Source organism: Saccopteryx leptura, chromosome 13, assembly GCF_036850995.1.
Source record: "Saccopteryx leptura isolate mSacLep1 chromosome 13, mSacLep1_pri_phased_curated, whole genome shotgun sequence".
NCBI lineage: Eukaryota > Metazoa > Chordata > Mammalia > Chiroptera > Emballonuridae > Saccopteryx > Saccopteryx leptura.
In genome coordinates, this window is record NC_089515.1 from 54,522,133 (window position 1) to 54,546,311 (window position 24,179).

Sequence of the window (24,179 nt, forward strand, 5' to 3'; positions counted from 1 at the left end):
AGTTCTCTGGAAACCCAGGTAATGCTGGGTTCTGTGCACAGCTCTCTGGAAACCCAGGTAATGCTGGGTTCTGTGCACAGTTCTCTGGAAACCCAGGTAATGCTGGGTTCTGTGCACAGTTCTCTGGAAACCCAGGTAATGCTGGGTTCTGTGCACAGTTCTCTGGAAACCCAGGTAACGCTGGGTTCTGTGCACAGCTCTCTGGAAACCCAGGTAATGCTGGGTTCTGTGCACAGCTCTCTGGAAACCCAGGTAACTCTGGGTTCTGTGCACAGTTCTCTGGAAACCCAGGTAACTCTGGGTTCTGTGCACAGCTCTCTGGAAACCCAGGTAACTCTGGGTTCTGTGCACAGCTCTCTGGAAACCCAGGTAATGCTGGGTTCTGTGCACAGCTCTCTGGAAACCCAGGTAATGCTGGGTTCTGTGTACAGTTCTCTGGAAACCCAGGTAATGCTGGGTTCTGTGCACAGTTCTCTGGAAACCCAGGTAATGCTGGGTTCTGTGCACAGTTCTCTGGAAACCCAGGTAACTCTGGGTTCTGTGCACAGCTCTCTGGAAACCCAGGTAACGCTGGGTTCTGTGCACAGTTCTCTGGAAACCCAGGTAACGCTGGGTTCTGTGCACAGCTCTCTGGAAACCCAGGTAATGCTGGGTTCTGTGTACAGTTCTCTGGAAACCCAGGTAATGCTGGGTTCTGTGCACAGTTCTCTGGAAACCCAGGTAACTCTGGGTTCTGTGCACAGTTCTCTGGAAACCCAGGTAATGCTGGGTTCTGTGCACAGCTCTCTGGAAACCCAGGTAATGCTGGGTTCTGTGCACAGTTCTCTGGAAACCCAGGTAACTCTGGGTTCTGTGCACAGTTCTCTGGAAACCCAGGTAATGCTGGGTTCTGTGTACAGCTCTCTGGAAACCCAGGTAATGCTGGGTTCTGTGCACAGTTCTCTGGAAACCCAGGTAATGCTGGGTTCTGTGCACAGTTCTCTGGAAACCCAGGTAACTCTGGGTTCTGTGCACAGTTCTCTGGAAACCCAGGTAACTCTGGGTTCTGTGCACAGTTCTCTGGAAACCCAGGTAATGCTGGGTTCTGTGCACAGTTCTCTGGAAACCCAGGTAACTCTGGGTTCTGTGCACAGTTCTCTGGAAACCCAGGTAATGCTGGGTCTGTTCACAGTTCTCACGCATGTCTAGCATCTTAACCTGCAGGGAGGGGTGGAAGCCAGAGAGCCGCTCCTCGTGGTGTGTGGCGGCTGTGCACACCTGGCAGGTCCCCCGTCCACCGTCTTCACAGCACGGTTTTGGGAACAAGTAATTGTCCCAGTGCCCGCTGCTATTTTTTACATCAACTCTAGGACCTGATAAGTTTTCCCTAAAACTAGCTAGATCGTGAAGGCAGCGATGCTTGCTACTCTTGGGTGCTGGTTTTTGTGAGTGCGGGCGAGGTCTCCCCACCGCCTCTGACCACGCCCGCCTCTCACCAACAGGTGCTGGACAAGTACAACCCGCCAGACCACTTCCTCCCCGAGTCCTACACCTGCTTCTTCCTGCTGAAGCTGCCCAGGTACTCCTGCAAGCAGGTGCTGGAGGAGAAGCTGAAGTACGCCATCCACTTCTGCAAGTCCATCGACACGGACGACTACGCCCGCATCGCGCTCTCGGGGGAGCCGGCCGTGGAGGACAGCAGCGAGGACTCGGAGAACGAGGACGTGGACTCGTTCGCCTCAGACTCCACGCAGGACTATCTGACGGGACACTGAGCGGGGAGCAGCGGCCGTGGAGACTGCACCCACCCTGCACACCCGCCCGGCACAGAGACTGCCGGCTGCGGCAGAGTGCTGGCCGGTGATGTTGGAAATCGGCCTGCACGCGGGCGGCCGCGGAGACGACATGGACCTTGGAGATGAAGAGGGTCTTCTCACTCGCCATGCCATGTTTACAACACTGTAAATGTTTATATAAATACTGACGTGCAGCCTCCCAGAAATGAATGAAAAGCTTTTTTACTTGTGGGTGCAATAGATCTTCCTGACAAGTGCGATGCGTTGTCTCGATTGTACATTGGAAATACTGTGTAACCATGAGCTCGTGTTACCAATGTTTCGGTTCGTTTTACTCTGACTTGATTAAACATCTTTTGGAACATCTTAAGTGATCGGTATTACTTGAATGCATCCCAAGGTTATTTCAACCAAAACCCAGGCCGAGAGGCCACGCGTCCCCTCCTGCAGGCGCACACGTCTGTGTGTGTGTGTGCGTGTGCGTGTGCGTGTGACCTGCCCCGGCCTTTCTGTGAGCACCGTCAGGGCCTGTCATGGAACGTGAACTATACATAATGCGTGTATTGTGTATATGCCTACATTTTAATTCGCTGTAAATAAAACTTCCGTCACAAAACTGTGAGCCAAAGTTTCTTCTCTGCTAAAGCGGGCAATGCGGGTGGGCCACAACCGAAGAATGAATTAGACTCCGACAGCACACTCCTAGTTAAAGCCACTCTGGCCTCCTTAGATTTCATTTTTTGGTTACAAAACCCAAGGAGTGACAAATGAGTGGTCATTAGGAGAAGGAAGAGGGTCGTGGAGTGCTCGGTGGGGTCCCTCCCCCACCCTCTGCCCCGTCTGTGTATCTCTGCAGGCTTGGTGACTGTCCCTCTAACCCCAGATCAGTGCTGTTTCCGGTGTACCCGGCAGTGGGCTGGAACGGCAGCTGCTTCTTCTCAGGACCTGAGCGCTACCTCGATAAGGAACGTACCTACTTATATAGTTTAAGTTTAAAAAGTTTGGCTCTCAAAAGAAATTTCAATCGTACTGTTGATACTTGGCTCTGTTGACTGAGTTTGCCAAACCACTTAAGCGGTACCAGGTGGGTCCACAGCAGGCATTTCATGTTGGGTGACTTGTTCAGGGACCCAATCTTTTACATTAGAAGATCCAAGGAGAGGCAGAAGTCGTTTTCCAGAAACTGACCCATGACCAAATTGGGGAATGCCCCTAATTTAGCCTCCCCCCTTTTTTTTAAACTTGGCTCGAAATTTTCACGAGCTTCCGGGGTGTTTTTTATCGCCCACCCTTTTGTTAGCCGCGGCAGCATAACAAGCCACCGGCCCCCCAAGTCAGTGGTATGCAAGAGGCAGCATTTGTGTGGCTCCCAGGCATCTGGCTGGACGGTTCTCCTGCAGCTGGGGGGGGTGGGGGTTCAGGGGGCCCCTCCTCCCAGTCCTGCCGTCGCCTGGTGGGCGTGGTCAGGCCGGCAAGACACCGCCCCGCCCTGTGCGCCCCCAGCTCGAGGCCAGAGCTCTCCAAGGCTGCGCTCCCCTCATGGTTCAGAGAGAGCAGTTCGCACCTTAAACTTCACTCCTGCAGTAGGAGCCAGTCTTCAGGTAGGTGGGGAGCCAGGAGGTGGGGAGCAGGCGGGGTTTCCACAAGCCGGTGTCGGGTGGGTCGTGGCTTCAGGAAGCTGGGAAAGTTGGTGTAAAGGCGCGTAAGCCTGGGCAGCCGCTGCGAGCGCAGCGCACACCTTTGGCTGGACCTAAACGGCTCCCTGGGGAGGGTCCGCCCGGGTGGGTGCGGTCCGGAGGCCGGACCTGGGAAGTGCTGGGAAGCCGCTGTTGCGCTCTGCCTGCTCGGTGGCGTTGGCTCCCAGCGCCGGCCCCGCACGTGAGCGCGGGTCAGGCATTTCTGGGGAACGGAATGTGCCCTTTAAATCCCTGCGCGCTGAGCCACACACGGTGGGTTTTCACGGATTTCGTGTCGCCAGCTTTTCCCAAGGACATGGATGTTAACATCCCTGGGCTTGCAGACCCAGACCCGCGTCAGGGGCACCCGCCCTGCAAGGGCAGGGGACTGACTGGGTTCCGACATAAGGTGTGTGGAGTGATTCCCACGGAGAGAAAACAGGAGAGGCTGTTAGCATTCTTGGCCTGCATACAACGCCGCCCGTTGTCACCTAAACCGCCTAGAAACGGCCCTGCTTGGACCTGGCCTGTCTGCACGGGCACGGGGGGGGGGGGGGGGGGGGGGGGGGGGGGGGGGGGCTGGGAACTTGCGTGCACCTGGGATCTCCACTCTGACATAATTGCTCGTGAGGAGTACATCGCACTAAAATTGACAGAGGGGAAAGCTTTTTAGGTCAGCTCCACAGGACACGCAAAATCTGCTTGCTGTTGCCAGTTCAGTTTACAGATACCGGAGCGCTGTGGTAAGAGGGGGGTGATTTAGGAACAGAAGTTTCTGAGGTTTTATCACACGGGTGGAAAGCAGATGATGAGACTGTTCTCTGAGAAGGTCACAACTCCCCGGGGCTTGGCTGTGGTCTGAGGACATCCGGAAGTGGAGGGGAGGGAGGGGCGCTGACCGCAGCCGGGGGGGGCCCTGCAGCAGCCACACCTGAGCCCCCTGGGGCAGGTGTTGAGCCGGGGGCCGCGTGGTCCGATGTATGTTTTGTGAGATCCCTGCGGTTGGGTGCTAGGAAGCTGCGGCCGGCTGGAGAAAACCACTGTCTAGTGTCGAGTCTGAGAGGTACAGCCAGGGCAGGGGACAGTTCCGAGGTGAGGGTGGGTCGTCAGGGGGCTCCCCACTTGCAATGGGGGCACCTGGATGGACGGTGGGACCAGTCACAAGGGTCCTGGGTCTCAGGACTTCCGTGGGGTTGTTTGCGCACCTTTGCGACATGAACGGAGACCAGCAAGTCTCTGGACACGGTGGGGTGGTCGGGGCTGCAGAGGGGAACTTGGGAGTCGCCCTGGGCCCAGGGTGAGAACTTCGCGGGCTGGTTGGCTTTTCCGAAGTTTCGATTCCGGATTTTTTTCCTCGTGGCCATTTGTGCTCCCGGGAGGGGGCGCGGGCACAGCAGCGAGCCCCGTGGTCTGCCCGCAGAAGGAGGCGCGGACTGGGGGCCCAGCACTGGGGGCCCAGCACAGGTCTCTCCTTATGGGGGCGGGGAGCAGAGGATGCAGTTTGCAAACTGGATTTCAGGATGGGCAGAAATCGGTCTGGAATGCGGTTGTGGGGCAGGCTCTCCAGGACCCCAGGGAGCGCCCCCACCCCGGGAGAAGGGGAGGGGGGAAATCCCTCTCATCGCTGCTCTAGTCCCTGGATGAGGGAGGGGGATGGCTCTTTCAAACCAGAACGCTGGCGATCACAGACAGTCCTGTCTGGTGGAAAGTTCTCGAAGCTTTCAGCCAATTTCACACTATGCAGAACCCGTTAGACTCCGCAGCCTGTGTCCTGGCCTGCAAGGGGGGGAAGCTGAGGGCATAGTGTCTCCCCCATCCCCACCCGAGGAGACCACTAACTTACTTTCTTACAATCCAGAGTTACCTATTCAGCAGATTTTATATATAAATGCAATCAGGCCCTTAAAAATATATATTGATTCCGCGGGGGGGGGGGGGAAGGGGGAGAAAGAAAGGAGAGAGATTGCTTTGTTGTTCCTCTTATTTATACATTCATTTGTTGGTTCTCATATGCGCCCTGATGGGGCATTAAACCCGCAACCTTGGCATAATCTGAGGAGGACAGTAACCAACTGAGCTAAGGTGAAGGGTTTAAGCAAAGGAAAAAGAAAATGTATAGACACAGACGACAGTGTGGGGATGGCAGGAGGGAAAGGGGGGGGGCTGTGGGGGAGGGGACAGGAGGTAAGATGAGTGGAGATGGAGGGAGACTCGACTCGGGGTAGTGAGCACACCACGCGATACACAGATAATGTAATCTAGAACTGTGCACCTAACACCTGTATCATTTCATTAACCTGTGTTACCCCAATACATACAATTAGAAAATTAAGAAACAAAACAAAACAAAATGCAAAAAAAATAAAGTGGAATCAGGCCCTACGTGCTCTTCTGTGACCGACGGTTTTCTTTCACTTAAATGTCTCCGGTGCTCGTCACGCCGTGTCACGCATTAGCACGCTCTTCTGTCTTATTACAGAAGAATGTTCTACCCCGCATTCTGCTTATCCGTGCATCAGTGATGGGCATGTGAGTTATTTCCGCTCTTTGAGTGTGATAAACGATGCTGCTGTGAATATGAATGGACAAGTTTCTCTGTGAACCTGTGTTTTTTATTTCTCTTGGGTCTGTCTGGGATGTGGAACGGCTGCTTCGTCCGGTGAGCTCTACATGGAACTCGGGTTGGTCTGTGAATTCTGACCCAGCCTCATTCATATCCCTGGAATAATTCCTACTTGGTTGGAGTGTATAATGATTCCTTTTACATATCGTTGAATTTCCTTCGCTAAGTTGTGTTAAGGATTTTTGCACCATATTCATGGAAGATATGGGCCTCTAGAGTTTTTTGTTTGTTTGTTTTTGTATTGTTTCTTGTCTTGGCTTTGGCACCAGGTCATACGGGCCTCATAAAATTAATTGGGAAGGAAGGGTTCCTCCCCTTCCGTGTTCTGGAAGAGATTGGGTAGAATTGACATTCATTCTTCATTCGCCTAGCAACCCCCATCTGGGGCTGACACTCCAACCAACCAAGCTATCCTCAGTGCCTGGGGTGATGTTCAAACCAACTGAGCCATGGCTGCAGGAGAGGAAGAGGGAGAGAAGGGGGAGGGGTGGAGAAGCAGATGGGCAACTCTCCTGTGTGCCCTGATGGGGGGGGGGATCGAACCTAGGACATCCACACGCAGTTGTGGCTTGGTAGAATTTTCCACCTGGGCCTGGAGATTTCTTCTTCGGGGAACTTTAAAAATTCAAACACAGTTTACTGAAGAGTTTTAGGGTTATTCAAATCGCTTACTTTCTATTGAGTGAGTCGGACTCATGTTTGCTTTTTTTGAGGAGTTGGTGGTTTTGTTCCACTGAAATTGTCCCATGTGTGTATGTATATAGGGTTGTTTATACAGTACCATTAGTATTCTTTTCACGCCTCTGGAGTCCATGATGATGTTCCCTGTTTTACTTTAAGCATCGGTTGTGTCCCCTTTTTCCTTGGTCAGACATGCGAGAGGTTTGTCAGTGCTTTAGAAAAACTGGGTCTTGCTTCCCTTGGTCTTCTCTGCAGCTCCTCTGGTTCATTGACTTTGCCCTGACGGCTTATTATTTTCTGATCTCTGCCTCCGTTGAGTGTCTTGGGCTCCTCGTTTTTTCCCCTACGTTATCGAGACGAGAGCTCAGATGATTGAGGTGAGAACTTTTTTCCTTCTAATGGCTCGCTTAGCGCTCTCTGCCTCCTTCTTGTCCCTGCCGGGGCAGCTGGGCTCCACAGGGTTTGATACGCTGTCATTTTTGTTCAGTTCAGTGTTACTTCAATTCACACGGAGGCTTCCTTTCTGACTCCTGGATCATTGAGACGTGCCAGCGGCTTCATGGCCGAGAGTGCGTCTCTCTGTTAGCGTTCCCTGCTTGGATTCCCTTGTGGCTGTAATCTGTTTGTTTTCCACCCTTTGTTTTCTTTCATTCTATTGTTATTATTTTATTAAGTGAGAGGCGGGAAGATAGCGAGACAGACTCCTGCAGGCGCCCTGACCAGGATCCACCTGGCAACCCCCACCTGGGGCCGACACTCCAACCAACCAAGCTATCCTCAGTGCCTGGGGTGATGTTCAAAGGAACTGAGCCGTGGCTGCAGGAGAGGAAGAGGGAGAAAAGGGGGAGGGGTGGAGAAGCAGATGGGCACCTCTCCTGTGTGTCCTGATGGCGGCAGGGGGGTGGGGAGGGATTGAACCCAGGACATCCACACGCATCGGGCCAACACTCGATCCCCTGAGCCAGTTGTTGGCCAGGGCCTCCATCCTTTTAAATTTGTTGGAGGTTTGTTTTCCATCCCAGGTGTGGTCTGTCTTGGTGTAGCATCTGGAGGCACTTGAAAATAACGTGCCATTGTTGTTGGGGGGCGTGTTCAGTAAAGATGTCAGACCCTCCTGGCTGAGGGAGTTGAGTTCTGCGTCCTGGCTGACCTTCTGCCTAGCCGCACCGTCAGTTGCCGAGAGAGAAGTGAAGTCTCTGACGGCCGCACAGCGAGGTGCCTCTCTCTCTCCTTTCTGTTCTTACTAGTTTGCCGAAAACATTTTGCAGCCCCACGGTTTGGTGTATTAATTACACACTTTTTTGTTTCGTTTTTCCCTTGTAAGGGACGTTGTCATTTCTCTCTCACTAGTTTCAAGATTTTCTTTTTCTTTTTTTTTGCTTTGTCTTTAGTGTTCGGGAGTCGGACCCCCGTGAGGCGTGTGAGCCTGGACCATGCATCTGGAGAAGGAAGGTGGCGGGCTGGCCCCCAGGGTGCTGGAGGTAGAGCTCCGTCAGACGTCTGCCCCCACGCGCGCCGGCCTGGGACTGGCCGCTGGTGACCACAGGCCGCGGCAGCAAGCCGGCGGGGCGGACCCCGAGAGCCTCTACCCTGGCGGGGCGGCCAGGCAGAGCTGCTGGGCTCCCGTGGATCGAGATTTTGGCTCATTCGTCGCGGAGCAGAGGTGAGTTTAAATATGGTTGTATCTTGTAAAGCTGCAATCCACAAATACTGGGTTACCTTGAGCACAGTTCTCCCACGTTTTCTGTGTGTGGGGGGGACAGTGTCTAGATGTTATGCAAGGATGTTTCCAGTCTTCTGTCACTTGCCTGGCCTGTTTTTTTTTATATAAATTTTTTAAAATTTTATTTATTTATGTATTTTTTACAGAGACACAGAGTGAGTCAGAGAGAGGGATATTCAGGGACAGACAGACAGGAACGGAGAGAGATGAGAAGCATCAATCATTAGTTTTTCATTGTGCGTTGCAACACCTTAGTTGTTCATTGATTGCTTTCTCATATGTGCCTTGACCGCGGGCCTTCAGCAGACCGAGTAACCCCTTGTTGGACCCAGCTACCTTGGGTTTAAGCTGGTAGGCTTTTGCTCAAACCAGATGAGCCCACACTCAAGCTGGCGACCTCGGGGTCTCGAACCTGGGTCCTCTGCATCCCAGTCCGACGCTCTATCCACTGCGCCACCGCCTGGTCAAGCTCCTGGCCTGATTTGAATGAATGCTACCTCTAAGGTGTGGCTAACATATATCTAAAGGGTACTAGAAATAGAAAAGAGTTTTTTAGTGTAAAGATTTAGCATATCATTTAAGGCCTTAAAAGTATCACATGAATTTAAAAGCCTATACTGTATATGTCTTTTATAGATATTGCTAAGAGCAACGTAAAAGCATTTACTGCCTGTGTTTTCTCTGAGCCTATTTATAGTTTTGGGTTTTACGTTGAAGTCATTCATCCACGTTGAGCTTACTTTTGTATGTGGTGTAAGAAGGTAGCCTAGTTTCATTTTTGCGTGGAGATCCCGTTTTTCTCAACATCATCTCTCGAAGAGACTGTCTTCACCCTGTTGCAGGTTCTTGCCTCGTGTGAGCACCACCAGCCACTGCTGCTTGACTCTGCCTTTGAATTTGGGCCCAGACGACCCCAGGGAGTCCTTCTGGGCAGCTGTATTCCTCCTCGGGGTTCCCAGGAGAAAACTGATACCGTTGCAATGTGTGCATTTCCGACCCCCCCCCTCCCCCCCGTCCCAGGTCAGAGAGATAGATGTTCATGCGATTTCCTTCTTTCTGGAGGAGAGGAAGGTCGGAGAAAAATAGAGATGTCCTCTGTATTTTCTGCGTTAATTAAATCAGGAAAGGCAGGGGGCTGGGCTTTTCGTCCTGAGGATGGCTATTTTTTTAAAAAAATATTTCATTTATTGATTTTTAAATCTTTTTTTTTTTTTTTTTTGGTATTTTTCTGAAGCTGGAAACAGGGAGAGACAGTCAGACAGACTCCCGGATGTGCCCGACCGGGATCCACCCGGCACGCCCACCAGGGGGCGATGCTCTGCCCCTCTGGGACGTTGCTCTGTCGAGACCAGAGCCACTCTAGCGCCTGGGGCAGAGGCCAAGGAGCCATCCCCAGCGCTCGGGCCATCTTTGCTCCAATGGAGCCTCGGCTGTGGGAGGGGAAGAGAGAGACAGAGAGGAAGGAGAGGGGGAGGAGTGGAGAAGCAGATGGGCGCCTCTCCTGTGTGCCCTGGCCGGGAATCGAACCCCGGACTTCTGCACGCCAGGCCGATGCTCTACCACTGAGCCAACCGGCCAGGGCTCATTTATTGATTTTTAGAGAGAGGAGAGAGAGAGAGAGAGAGAGAGAGAGAGAGAGAGAAGGGAGAGGAGCGGGAAGCATCAACTCCCATATGTGCCTTGACCAGGCAAGCCCAAGGTTTCGAACCGGCAACCTCAGTGTTCCAGGTCAACGCTTTATCCCACTGCGCCACCACAGGTCAGGCCAGGATGGCCATTTTTAAGTTGTAGACTCCGGGACAGTAACGTTTCCTGGGTGATCAGCATCTTCCCAAGGTGGGATTTGGAGTCCGATGCCCTCTCTCACGGCAGGTCCAGGGATCCTGGGAATCATGGGGACCAATACCTGGACCATGTGGAGTTAAGTTTAAATTTGGAATGTCCTCAGGTCTTTTGGGGAGATTTCCTAGTGACATTCATTGGTATCTATGTCTCTTTTCTTATTTTTTTTAATTCAGTGAGAAGAAGGGAGGCAGAGAGACAGATTCCCACATATTCCCTAACCAGGATCCACCTGGCAAGCCCACCAGGGGGCGATACTCTGCCCAGCTGAGGCTTTGCTACATTGCTCAGCAACTGAGCTATTATTCTTAGTGCCTGAGGTGGAGGCCATGGAGCCATCCTCAAAACTGGGGGCAAGTTGCTCCAATCAAGCCATGGCTGCAGGAGGGGAAGAAAGAGAAAGAGAGAGAGAGAGAGAGAGAGAGAGAGAGAGAAATGCAAGAGAGGGAGGGGAGGAGAAGCAAATGGGTGCTTCTCCTGTGTGCCCTGACTGGGAATTGAACCCAGGACATACACACACCGGGCCGACGCTCTCCCACTGAGCCAGCTGGCCAGGGTCAGCTCTTTAGTAATGTAAGTAAATACAATAGAAGCTCAGAAATGATTCCTTATACCCTTGACGGGCCACCTCGGGGAAATTAAAATGCACTTTGCACTTTCTCCCTCATGTCGAATTTTCCTCTTCCACAGATATGGGGCAAAGTCTGCACACCATGGAGTAGGGTGCTACTGTGAGCCATTCCAGGAGCCGGTGGGGGGCTGCTGTCTCGGGGGTAATTGTATCTCTCCTCTGCTGAGCACCCCTCTGCTCCTCAGACGGCCAAGGCTGATTTTAAGCACATCATCGATTTAACGGTTAAGAGAACTGTTTTTATTTGAGTCAAAAAGCCAATCTCATGGCAATAAGCTATGATTACTGGGATCTAACTCATTCACCATGATGTATTTATTAAGAACCAACGTTTATCCTGAGCAGGTGGTGAGGCAATGGATAGAGCATCGGACTGGGAAGCAGAGGACCCAGGTTCAAAATCCCAAGGTCACAGATGTGGGCTTATCCAGCTTGAGCACAGGGTCACTGGCTTGAGCGTGGGATCATAGACATGATCCCATGGTCACTGGCTTGAAGCCCAAGGTCGCTGGCATCAGCCCAAGGTCACTGGCTTGAGCCCAAGGTCAATGGCATGAACAAGGGGTCACTTGCTCTGCTGTAGCCCCCTAGTCAAGGCACATATGAAAGATCAATCAATGAACAACTAAGGTGTTTCAATGAAGCATTGATGCTTCTCATCTCTCTCCCTTCCTGTCTGTCTCTGTCCCTATCTGTCCCTCTCTCTGTCTCTGTCACACACACACACACACACACACACACACACACACACACACAAAAGAACCGATGTTGAACCAGGTACCACGGTAAGGTCCCAGATATAAGTGATGCAGAAAACCGTTCATAAGAGGCTTCAAGGTCTAACAGCAATAATTGAATCAACAGCTACAGTTAATCCTTATGTTTTCCATTTTTGTCTCCTTCTCCAATGCGACAAAATGGGCCCCCCACCCCTTTTCTTTCTTTCTTTTTTTTTTGTATTTTTCTGAAGCTGGAAACGGGGAGAGACAGTCAGACTTACTCCCGCATGCGCCCGACGGGGATCCACCCAGCACGCCCACCAGGGGCGACGCTCTGCCCACCAGGGGGCGATGCTCTGCCCCTCCGGGGCGTCACTCTGCCGAGACCAGAGCCACTCTAGCGCCTGGGGCAGAGGCCAAGGAGCCATCCCCAGCGCCCGGGCCATCTTTGCTCCAATGGAGCCTTGGCTGCGGGAGGGGAAGAGAGAGACAGAGAGGAAGGAGGGGGGGGTGGAGAAGCAAATGGGTGCTTCTCCCATGTGCCCTGGCCGGGAATCGAACCCGGGTCCCCCGCACGCCAGGCCGATGCTCTACCGCTGAGCCAACCGGCCAGGGGCCCCCCACCCCTTTTCATATACATTCTGTAGCTGAGGAAATGGAAGCTCAGGGTGGTGACGTCATGTGAGTGAGGTCAGGGGGTAGTGGTCAGCTCTCCCAGAAGTGCTGTGTCACAAACTAGCCCCGGTTCAGCACCTGGATGGGAGTTGATTCGCCGAGATGTTCATCTGAGTGCACCCAAGGCCCTTCTGTGTCTGCAGTTAGGGGAGATGAAGACTTTGAAAAGTCCCAGTAAATCTCTCAGCCCCTTTGGACAGCGGAGAGCGCACCAATCGTGAATTCCTCAGGCGGGGTTCATCCTCCGCCTTGCTGCGCTTGTCTGCGCCAGCTGGGGCGTCCGCAGACCTCGTTAAAGCCCCCAAGGACAGGTGCTTCCATCACCCCTGTACCCCGTAGGCCAGGGGTCCCCAAACTACGGCCCGCGGGCCACATGCGGCCCCCTGAAGCCATTTATCTGGCCCCCGCCGCACTTCTGGAAGGGGCACCTCTTTCATTGGTGGTCAGTGAGAGGAGCACTGTATGTGGCGGCTCCACAAAGCACGGCGTCACTCACGTACAGCACTACTTCCGGTGACGCAGTTCGCACGCCTCACGGCTCTGGAAGCACGTCATATCACTTGATATGGCTAACAGTGACAAATATGGAACCAGACATTGACCATTTCATTAGCCAAAAGCAGGCCCATAGTTCCCAATGAAATACTGGTCAGTTTGTTGATTTAAATTTACTTGTTCTTTATTTTAAATACTGTATTTGTTCCCGTTTTGTTTTTTTACTTTAAAATAAGATATGTGCAGTGTGCATAGGGATTTGTTCATAGTTTTTTTTTATAGTCCGGCCCTCCAACGGTCTGAGGGACAGTGAACTGGCCCCCTGTGTAAAAAGTTTGGGGACCCCTGCCGTAGGCGGTGCCCCGAGGCTGGTCAGAGGCTATGCCCGGAGGACACTGGCTGGCCTGGGACAGACACAGCTGGGGGCCCTGGTTTCATTCCTCTGTGAGGCCAGGCTCACTCTCTGTGTCGCCGGTTGGGTGAGGAGGAGAAAGGGGTTGGAATGATTTTTCTTCAATTTTCCTTCTTTGCTCTGCGTTAGTAGCTCGAGTCACTGTCCCCTTCCTGTGTGTGTCACACCATCTGCTGCAGCTCTTCATGGCCCCAGGCTCCAGTCAGGAAAGGTCACATACTGGTGTATCAAATGACATGCCTGAGGGTTAGGAATGAAGATGACTCTTCCAACTTTTCATGGAGACCGATTTGCTTTTCAACCCGTGTGTCCTTGGGTGAGGGTGGCCCTATATGCTGGTGGGCCCCGGCTGTGACTGCAGGGGTCTCCTCTGCAATGATGGCGTGTGGTTTAGATAAGCTTATGGGGGACCCTCCTCCAGGGGGCAGGGCCAGTACCGTGGGGGGGGGGGGATCTGACACAGCGTGAACCTTGGTTTCTAAATTTTAAAAAATTTATTGATTGAGCCTGACCAGGTGGTGGTGGAGTGGATAGAGTATCAGACTGGGACATGGCAGACCCAGGTTCGAATTCCCGAGATCGCCAGTTTGAGCGTAGGCTCACCAGCTTGAGCGTGGTTCGCTGGTTTGAAGCCCAAAGTTGCTGGTTTGAACCCAAGGTCGCTGTCTTTTTTTTTTTTTTTCAGAGACAGAGAGAGTCAGAGAGAGGGATAGATAGGGACAGACAGGAACGGAGTGAGATGAGAAGCATCAATCATTAGTTTTTCGTTGTGACAGCTTAGTTGTTCATTGATTGCTTTCTCATATGTGCCTTGACCGTGGAACTACAGCAGAGTGAGTAACCCCTTGCTCGAGCCAGAGACCTTGGGTCCAAGCTGGTGAGCTTTGCTCAAACCAGATGAGCCTGCGCTCAAGCTGGTGACCCCAGGGTCTCGAACCTGGGTCCTCCGCATCCCAGTCTGACGCTCTATCCACTGTGCCACTGCCTGGTCAGGCAAGGTTGCTGTCTTGAGCAAGGGGTCACTCACTCTGCTGTAGCCCCCCCAGGTCAAGGCACATATAAGAAAGCAGTCAATGAACAACTAAGATGCCACAATGAAGAATTGATGCTTCTTATCTCTCTCCCTTCCTGTCTGTCCCTATCTGTCCCTCTCTGACTATCTCTATCAAAAAAAAAAAAAAATTATTGATTAATTTTTTTAAAAATATTTATTTTGTTGATTTTAGAGAGAGGAAGGGAGAGAATGAGAGAGAGACAGGAACATCAATCTGTTCCTGTATGTGCCCTGACCAGGGATCGAAGTGGCAACCTATGTGCTTTGGGATGATGCTCTAACCAACTGAGCTATCTTGCCAGGGCTTTTTGATTGATTTGAGAGAGAGAAAGACACACAGAGAGAGAAAGTATAGAAACATCAGTTCCACTAATTTACACATTCATTGGTTGATTATTGTATGTGCCCTGACTGGGGATCGAACCTGCAACCTTGTCGTATCGGGAAGATGCTCTAACCATGTGAGCTCCCCCGTCTGTGGCTCGTGACCTTTGTTTTGCTTCAGCTGTGGCTTCTGTGCCCTGGAGAGCCTCCCCTGTTCGCCACCCCCCTCCCCCATTTATTTTATTATGACTCCACGGGTCCTGACTTCTGCTGGCTGGTGTCCCAAGGGAAGAAAGCCATTAGGGTATTTTCAGTGCACGGCATTTAAATATTATGATCTCGGGAAATAGAACTGTCTGAGCGTCCAAGGGCCCATCAGACGATGAAGGAGTTTTCTGGTGAAAAGCTCGGCCCAGAATAACCGATCCGGCTGGAATTGCACCAGAAGCACATGTGAGGCTCAGAGGTCGACCGATCCCAGAGCCCCTGGTCCTCTGTGGCTCCCTGCCGGCTTGTCCTGGGAGAGCGACCTGTTTCTCCCGGTCTCTCCTGAAGTTTCAGCTCCGTGTCTTGCGCATTCGCCTTAGGTTTGTCCCCTGTCGGGGGGTGTCGTCGAATCTCACGTGTGCGTGCGCGTTACGGAGTGGAGCCCCCAGCTGCTGGAGGAGACGTGCCCGTCCTCGAAGCTGGTGACACCTTCCTCCTGTCTTCCAGGTCCCACTCACCTGTACCCTCGTTCCTCGGCTGCAGGTCCGGGGAACCCCGCTTTACGGAAAACACTCCGCTGCTGAGCAACTGCTCACAAGAGATGGGGTGAGTTGTTGATCTGCCTCTCCCCCCTCCCTGTCCCCGACTTCTGCCAGAACGAAGGCGTCTCCGAGTGCCACCTTTCCTCTCAGGCTGGAGGATGTCTTTCCGAGGTGTGAGCTTGGACCTGACCCGTCTGGCTCCTGCCAGTTCCTCGCCGATGCCGGGTCAGGGGTGTTCACTACTTGAGTGCTTTGTGTTCTGTGGCTTAGGACTCCCCAGGTGACCTTGAGTGTGACCTCCCTCCCACGTCCCCCCCCATGATGAAATAGCCTGGGAGGGGGTGCTCACCAGGCCAGAGCCCCTCAGCTGGGGGTGCGCTTGGCACTGTCTGGGGATGTCTTTTATTGTCACCTGGACAGGGGGAGGGGACTGGTCCCACTGGCATTTTGGGGTAGAGGCCAGGGATGCTGCTGTGCACCCTGTGATGCATAGGACACCCCCCAACCCCCCTACCCACAATAAAGCTCAAGTGTTAATAGTGATGAGGTTGAGAAGGGTGAGGTGGAGAGTGTATCATTGAAAAGAAAATTTCTGGCCCTGGCCGGTTGGCTCAGCGGTAGAGTGTCGGCCCAGCGTGCAGAAGTCCCGGGTTCGATTCCCGGCCAGGACACACAGGAGAAGCGCCCATCTGCTTCTCCACCCCCTCCTTCCTCTCTGTCTCTCTCTTCCCCTCCCGCAGCTGAGGCTCCATTGGAGCAAAGTTGGCCCAGGCGCTGAGGATGGCTCCATGGCCTCTGCCTCAGGCGCTAGAATGGCTCTGGTTGCAATGGAGCAATGCCCCAAATGGGCAGAGCATCACCCCCTGGTGGGCATGCCGGGTGGATCCCGGTTGGGCGCATGTGGGAGTCTGTCTCTCTACCTTCTCCGCTTCTCACTTCAGAAAAATACCAAAAACAAACAAAAAACTTCCACTACTGGCAAGTTTGAAGGTTCTTTTGGGGACAAATGTGGGTGATTTTGGACTCCCCTGGGTAGAGTTGATCTAGGGGATCATGTAATTCAGATTCTCCCCCCTCCACTCCTCGACACCTCACAGTTCATTTGGAAGAACCTAGTGATAACAGGTGTCTCTTGGGCCAAGTGTTCTGTGACGTCCCGAGCAGCCAGCCCCAGCCCCCGTCCCCGTGGAGTCTGCGGCCCTTTTCAAAGCCGGGATGGGTCCCACACTCCCCACGCCGCCGCTCAGATGAAACCTTGTTTTGGGGGTGTTGTCCTGTTTCCATGGAAAGAACCGGAAGGTGTGTCTTTGCAGGTTGCGGTGCCCGCCCCCGTACCACCTGGATCTCGTCTCGGCTGAGGAGTCCTGGGGCACCAGCTCGGCCGAGTGGGAGGGACAGTCACTGCTGGGCAGCGAGGTGGCTGGTTCGTCCAGGTCCTCGGAGAAGGGGGACCTTCTGGAAGGTGGTCCCGCCAGGCCCCGCCTTTCGAAGCTGAGGTAGGAGGACCGGGAGCGCCCGTGGGGCACGTGGGGACGGTCACTGGGTGCCGCCTGCTGGCCGGAGCCGAGGCTGGGGGTCTTGTCCTGATGACACCCTTCCCGGTGGACACGGTGGAGGCGAGCGGAGGGGTTTTCACACTTTCCCTGGAAGACGCCTCGGGTGGCTCTGGGCTGTGGCCTCCGGGTTCCCGTGTCTCTGTTTATTTGAAGAGCAGCGTGTTGGAAAGGGGGCATCTTCAGGGACAGAAGAGGAAGTCTCGGGGCCCAGGGCCACCGACCGGGTCCCCATTCCGGATTGGAGGTAGCTGAGGGGCCACTTTGAAAAGATTGGAAAGGTCTTGGAAAGATACGCCAGCGCACACTTCTTTCCTTCTACAAACGTGTGTCCAGCGCGGGCTCGGCGCCAGCAGCCTTCCAGGCTCAGGGGCAGAGTGCAGGCAGCCACGCCCGCCCTCGGGCAGCAGGCGGTGGCTGGGGGTGCACACCCCAGGGCTGGGCAGCGATGGTGTCACGGGGAGCTAAGCTCTGGGGTGGGGGGGCCCAGGGAAGGGAGAAGAGCAGAGGTGGGGCCGGAGGGGCAACAGAGGGGTGGCCAGACCCAGGTTCACCTCTGGCCCGAGGGCCGTGGTCAAGTGTGTGATGAGGACGGGGTCAGGACACCATAGGAGTCCTTAGAAGGAGCCAAGCCCAACATCCTCTAAAGGGGTTCTTGAAAGACGCTCCTGCCGCAGTCAGACAGAGACACCGTTTCTTTCTGGAGTTATTAGCTTGCCTCTCGGTGTTTTCACATCTGACAATCAAGTCTGTAGTCCCACCTTCCAGAAAGCTGAGCAGAAGATGATTGCTCCCCGGGCATCCTAGAGCCAAGAGCCCCAAAGCTGGCCCTTCAGCGTCTCCGGCAGGAGGCCGTGTGCAGTCCCTCGGGGTGCACGGTCCCCTCTCTGTCCCCTCTGCCAAGCCGTTCTCCATGATGCAGGAGGTGGACAGGTCGGCAGCGCGGTTCCTCCCACCACGTCGTGGAGAGAACCCCAGACACCAGCCCTGAGCTGGAGGTTCCCCCAGGGACCCTGGAAAGGTGTCTGGGGCCCCGAGCCGACGAGACTGCCGTCCCGTGACCTTGACCCGTCCCGTGACCTTGACCCGTCCCGTGACCTTGAACCGGGGGCGCCCTTTCCCTGCAGGCGCTGTGTGCGGTGGTGCAGAGTCACGGGCCTGTTCGTCTTTGTGGTGGTCTGTTCGGTGAGTACCAAGGACTGCTCCGGCACTGCCGTGGCTCCGCAGCCGGTGGGGGCCTGGGGCTGGGCAGCAGGGCGTCGGAGGGGTGGGGCTCACAGGTTCCCCGGGACAAGGTGCTGCTGAGGGCTTGAGGGTGGCGGCCTGGCGGTTGTCCCAAGTCCCACAGCGGAGGCCCTAGTGACCTCGCAGACAGCGACCGGCTCACCGATTGGGTCTTAACTTCCCATCTCTCGTAGCTTACCCAATTATCTTTCCATCCTGTGCAATAAACACCTTGTAATTGTGCGGGGACCTGTCCAGCCATCGTGGGCGGCCCCAGGAATGCCTCAGTGCTCTTTGGAGGTGGCACCCTGGGCTTCTTTCTGCCCATCGGGGTCACCCTAGGTTTGTCAGCAGGGCTCCGGAGAGGACTTGGGAGGGGAATGTTCTCACCACTGACTTTTGTACGGCGTATATCCGATGTAGCCCTACCTGGGGTTACACTGCAGCTGCTCAGCACATGTTTGCTGCATGAATGGGTGTGAGGTCCCCTGTACCTGTCTGTGTGTGTCCGTGTGTGTGTGTGCACATGTGTGCGAGGTCCCCTGTGTCTGGCTAACTGTGTCCATGTGTGTGTGCACATGCATGTGAAGTCCTCTGTGCTTGGCTGTGAGTGTCCATGTGTATGCCAGTTTGGGACCTGTGTGTCACCTGGGGTCATGTCCATGCTGGGGGAGTTATTTCTGGGTGCGTGTCATTGTTCAGGGTAAGCATAAGATGGTGTGTGTGCCCATGACCGAAGACCCCGGTGAGCATCTGGTGCGTGTTGCTGTGACAGCGTGTGGCGTTGTGACAGAGGACAGGGTGCGTGAGTGGCATCTCCGGGCTGTGCTGTGTGGGCTCCGGGGGGTGTGTGTCCCCCGCCTTGGGGCTGGGGGTGCTGTCCCGGACTGGCAGCCCGTGGTGAGGCCTGTGCTGGGCACCCTGTGTGAATGTATCACTAGGTTTGCATTATCTGACAGGCGGGCAGGAGGCCTGCGACCCTGTGTGTGTGACCCTGTGTCCCTCTTCTCAGGGTGACACGTGGAGGGCCATGGGGCATCCTGAGCAGGACGGGGGTGGGGGGCTGATAAAGTCAGTGCTGACCGCTGGGAACTGTCGAGGCCGCTGTTCTAAGCCCCGAAGGAGGCAATCACCGGCCCAGAGAAAGGGAAGCGAGGCAGGAAATGAAACAAAGCAAACAAACATGGAACTGTGATGGGTAGTTCCCCCGTTTCCCTTTTTGGTGCACAGATCTGCCTGTCTCCTTTCTCTTCACACTGTGGTGTGGCTCTGGAGCCCTTACCGCTTGGCCAGGCCTGAGGGGTGGGGGGGTGGGAGGTGGGTGCCCTGCACCCTGAGGTTTCTGAGCAGGCAGTTCGGGTGGGGTGGGCCAGGCCAGGTCTCCCTGTTCCTGCGAGCGGATCGCAGCTCTCTGAGGCGTGGCCTTCGGGCCGCGGGGTGGACGCATCCAGGGTGGAATTTGAGGAATTTGCTTTGAACGTCCATATCCTGGCATCTCATCAGCAATTTTATTGACTTTGTGGGGAGGCAGAGGGTGCTGTGAGCATTCCAATGCCCGTTTCCGCCGTCCCGTGGCAGCTGTCTCTGCCCCGCGTGTGGGAGACCACGTCTGCTCTCCTCCAATGGCCTAATTGTGCGGCTGAGGATTTAGTCCTTAGCATCTGCCAGCGCCCTGTCACAAGGCCCCAGGGTGGCCGAAACAGCCGCGTGGGTCCGGGCTTTATCCTGCTGTCCGAGAGAAGCTACCGTGAGTCCCCTGGTGACGCTGAGAGGCACCCGTCAGCACCGTGACCGCACCCCTGTTTTCAGCTGTCACCAGAACACGAGAAATCCCCTCGCTGGCTCACACCGCCAACCCTCCCACCCATGTTTCTTGTGGTTGCAGATTTCGTTCAGCCTGTACCCAGACCAAGGAAAGTTCTGGCAACTGTTGGCTGTGTCACCGCTGGAGAGCTACTGTATCCAAACCGTGCACTGGACGGGAGGTGGCCGGTGGCCCGTGGGCGAGGGTCCCAGAGGAAGGAGACACCCGAGACCTGTCCCTAAGGTCCCAGCCCCGGCCAGCCGGAGGTTTTCATGAACAACGGGGTTTAGGAACAGAAGGGGAAGGGGTGTCAGTGAGCTTGCGATGAGGTTCCTCACGCCAGGCTGACGAGGACGGCCGAGTGAGGGTGACGTTCTGGTGTCCCCGTGGGCCCCCACTCCCACTTCCCTCGGTGGTTCAGCCTGGGCAGTGGCCGCTGACCTCTGGTCCAGCTCGTGGGTTCTCCTCCTGGCTCCGTCTTCCAGGTCTGGGGGTGGCTTGGCTGCGACCCACTGCGTTTTCTTACGCCATTTCACAGACCCTGCGGTCTGTCCCTCGGAAAGGCGGGCGCGTGGTGTGGGACAGACGTGCTGGGCGCGTGTTGGTCTGTCTGCTCCGGCTGCCGCCACGAGACCGCGGGCAGCCTGGCCTCTCCGGGAGACGTCTGTCTCTCCGTGCTGGGGGCTGCAGGGGTAAGGTCACCCTGCCGGCTGCTCTGGGTTTCTGGTGAGGTCCCTCTTCCCAGCTTGCAGACGGCCACCTTCCCACTGTGTCCTCATGGGACTTCCCTTGGTGCTGTGTGTGCAGAGAGAGAGAGAGAGAGAGAGAGGAGAGAGAGAGGAGAGAGAGGGAGAGAGAGAGAGAGGAGAGAGAGGAGAGAGAGAGAGGAGAGAGAGAGAGAGAGAGAGAGGGAGGAGAGAGAGAGAGGAGAGAGGAGAGAGAGAGGAGAGAGAGAGAGGAGAGAGAGAGAGAGAGAGAGAGGAGAGAGAGAGAGAGAGAGAGAGAGAGGAGAGAGAGAGAGAGAGAGGAGAGAGAGAGAGGAGAGAGAGAGAGGAGAGAGAGAGGAGAGCACTCTCTGGTGTCTCTTTAGGTTTTTTATTGTATTTATTTTATTTTAAAATTGAATTTATTGGTGTGACACTGGCTAACAGGTCTTGGGGCAAAATCCTACAACACATCTCTGTACACCAGTGGTTCTCAACCTTTCTAATGCCGTGACCCCGCAATACAGTTCCTCATGTTGTGGTGACCCCAAACCAAAAAATAATTTTGGTGGCTACTTCATAACTGTAATTTTGCTACAGTTATGATTCAGAATGTAAATACCTGATATGCATGATGTATTTTCCGATGGCTTTAGGCGACCCCACCGGGGTCGCGACCCACAGGTTGAGAACCGCTGCTGCACACCGTGTTGTGTGTCCCCCAGCTCCGGGGTCCGTCTCCCTTGTCACCATTTATCCCCTCTCTACCCCCTTCACCAACCCCCACCCTGCGCAGTCACCACACTGTGCGTCTGGGTCCACGAGTCTTCTTTGTCTTTCTTTGTCCTTTTTTTTTTGCTCAACCCCTCGACCCCTTCGCCCGCCCTGACAGCCTGCTCACTGTGTACGAGTCTATCTCTCTGCTGTTCGTTAGTCTATTTTGTTCATTAGCTTCCACATACGAGGGAGACCATATGGTCCTTGGTAGCGTCCTTGGATGACCTCATTTAAGCTCCTCAGAGACCCCTGTCTCCAAATACAGCCACATAGTGTGTGTGTGTGTGGCAGGTTGAACGTGGATTTTGTGGGGACAGGGACACTCCGTCCCTAGCCCTGAGGCCAAGCTCGGAGGGGAATGTGTCTTCACTTCTCTGAGCACTAGCAGAGGAGCTTGTGTTGGTTTGGTCCGAGGTTGGCCGTGTTGCTGTTTGCGGTTGCTGTGGTAACCCCTCTCCGACTGTCTCTGCACCCAGGGGCATAAGCCTTCGCCTCACACCCGCCCCCCACTGCTGTGGGGAGCCGCCCTCCGGCTGCCAGATGTGCTGTGTTCCCGGGTAAAATCGAGGTTTTCTCGGGAGTCCCCCCGTCTTCCATCTGCGCACCTGCTGGGTGAGGACCCCAGAGGAAAAGCCTGGAAGGTGTCAACCCCCCGATTCTGTGCCCCCCCCCTCCTCCAGGGGCTCCGCATGCCCACGCTAAGCCCACACTTGCCCCGGAGTGATTTTTAAATTTTCTGGTTTAATCTTGCCTGCTTCTGTGTTTGGTGGGATCTCTGATGATCTTTTTTCCTATTTTTCTTTCTTTCTTTTTTTTTTTCAAATTTAGAAATTAAACTTAACGGGGCGACGTTGGTCCATAAAAATACATAGGTTGGGGGTAAACATTTCTGTGGCATTGGTGGTTGATGGTGTTGTGTGCCCCGCGCCCGAAGTCAGATCGGTTTCCTCACCATGCATCAGTCCCTCTCTGCTCCCCTCCCCTCTGGTTACCTTTTAAAGAAGGAGTCGGATCATTCAGAGAACTTCCATGAGCTGTTTTGTTTTGTTTTTTTTTTCCTTTAGTACCTTCAGTGGATAATCTGGGTGACCTGAAATGTTAGGAAATTGGGTAGGTTTTCTTGTAGTCGCCAGCAGTCTGCTGCGTGTTGTGTTTTTTCAGGGGGGAGGGGACCATTTGGCGAAGCCCCCACACTTCTCCCTGTGACGGCTCCTGTGTGACCCTCTTGGGGGTAGTGTGGCAGGCTGGGACAGTAAGATCAGACGGTGACAAAGAACGGTCTTCACGCCAGCACGTCACCTCGTAATGCTTTAGAGACAGAATGCGTGTCACAGAACACTCTTCCTGAGTAGCAAGCCGCTCCAGCAAGCGTGCCAGGTCTGGCTCAGCCAGCCCCACAGCTGGCCGGCAAGCGGGTCCTTCTCTGCAGCCTGTGCCAGAGCAGCTGTACGCGGCCCTCCCAGAGCCGTGTCAGGTGCAGAGGGAAACAGAGGTGGAGAGAGCTGGGGGCCGTCCCAGGAGACAGGCCCGGGGCGGAGCGGCGCTCCCTGGTCTCTGAGTTGTTCCTGACCCTCCACGGGGGGCTGCTCGGAACTTCCCGCTCAGAAAAACGCTCTGGTTCTGGCCCAGGGCGTGACCCACTACTGGAAGCCTGCTGACCCTATCCCAAGACCTTGGCTTTGTGAAAGGGGGGAGAGGCAGTGAGGAGGCTGCCGGCTTTGGGCCTGGCTGGGTGGGGGTGGGGGTGGAGACAGGAGCCAGCGGGGTCCAGCCCCAGCGGGAAGGTGAGAGAGGGGTGCTCGCCACTGCTCGGGGGGGGGGCCCTGAATATCCCCAGCTGTGCAGGGGAGCTGGTCCTCGGAACAGGGATTCTCTGCAAAGTGTCCTCTGCACCAGCTGAGAGAGGGGGTGACCCCGGCCGGCTTTCAAAGGTCGGCGAGGGCGTTGTCACGGTCGTCCCTGTGAGCAGAGAGCCCCACATCCTTCCTCCCTGACCTTCGCCTGGACCCCTGGGCCATTCCAGGCCGGGCCAGGCTGCTCGCAAGGGGCCCGGCAGGCAGACACCTGCGTCGGCACCCCTGTCCTTTAGCCGAAGCACAGCAGGGTGCCTCTGTGGAGGGTGTTTCCATGGTTACCGGGTCCTCTCGCCAGGAGGGACGGCGCCGGCAGGGAGGACGAAAGAGCCCGGGCGGCTTGAGAGATGCTCCCCGTTCACTGAACTGAGGCTGCTGTTCCGACGTCGGCCTGGAGTTGGCGCCGTTTCATCGCCTGGGTTTCCCCCAGGTCTCCGCTGTCTGTGCAGAATTTCCCCCTACCCCACGCCCGTGTCCGCCCCGTGGAAAGACCCGGGTGGGGATAACGTGGTGTGGCAAGAGCAGCCAGTGCCTCTCTGAGACTTTTCTTACCACCTTTTGCCCAGGATATTTTTTATATATATATATATATATATATATAATTAAAGAAAACAAACAAAAGAGCATCTTTTGCTGAAGGAACTAGACAATGGACAAAGAGTGGACCTTTCATGGTTGCTTCCGACACTCAGTGCAGCCCCTGCAAACTCCCTGGAGGGGGTGAGGTTCTGCCCTCTCCCTCGGTCTGCTCTGTACGGCACCGGGTTCTGTGTGGGACTTTCAAGAAGAATGAAACAATTGCCTACGGAGTCTCCTACACACCAGTGAGCCGCTCTTGGACTCCTGAGCCCTTTTATACCGTGTGGACCATTTTGAGATGCTTTT

The 24,179-nt window shown here is 54.8% G+C and overlaps 2 protein-coding genes across 7 annotated transcripts in view; both read left to right on the forward strand.

Annotated features, from left to right (window-relative positions):
- HERC2 (HECT and RLD domain containing E3 ubiquitin protein ligase 2) overlaps positions 1-2,379 on the forward strand; it is a 129,463-nt gene extending 127,084 nt beyond the window's left edge. For both annotated transcript variants that reach the window (XM_066355690.1, XM_066355689.1), the window contains exon 93: positions 1,482-2,379. In XM_066355690.1, coding sequence (XP_066211787.1) covers positions 1,482-1,754 — 273 coding nt within the window. In that variant the 3' untranslated portion in view covers positions 1,755-2,379. The remainder of the gene's footprint in view (positions 1-1,481) is intronic.
- Positions 2,380-3,261: 882 nt separating this feature from the next.
- Positions 3,262-24,179, forward strand: part of OCA2 (OCA2 melanosomal transmembrane protein) — a 75,681-nt gene continuing 54,763 nt past the window's right edge. Inside the window, exons 1-6 of one of the 5 annotated variants that reach the window (XM_066355693.1) lie at positions 3,262-3,376; positions 8,147-8,418; positions 15,345-15,443; positions 16,693-16,875; positions 18,060-18,117; positions 20,042-20,114. In XM_066355693.1, coding sequence (XP_066211790.1) covers positions 8,189-8,418; positions 15,345-15,443; positions 16,693-16,875; positions 18,060-18,117; positions 20,042-20,114 — 643 coding nt within the window. In that variant the 5' untranslated portion in view covers positions 3,262-3,376; positions 8,147-8,188. Of the gene's footprint in view, positions 3,377-3,700; positions 3,725-3,836; positions 3,861-4,074; positions 4,195-8,146; positions 8,419-15,344; positions 15,444-16,692; positions 16,876-18,059; positions 18,118-20,041; positions 20,115-24,179 lie in introns of those variants that run through there. The other 4 variants (XM_066355697.1, XM_066355695.1, XM_066355696.1 and 1 more) reach the window with 4 other exon arrangements.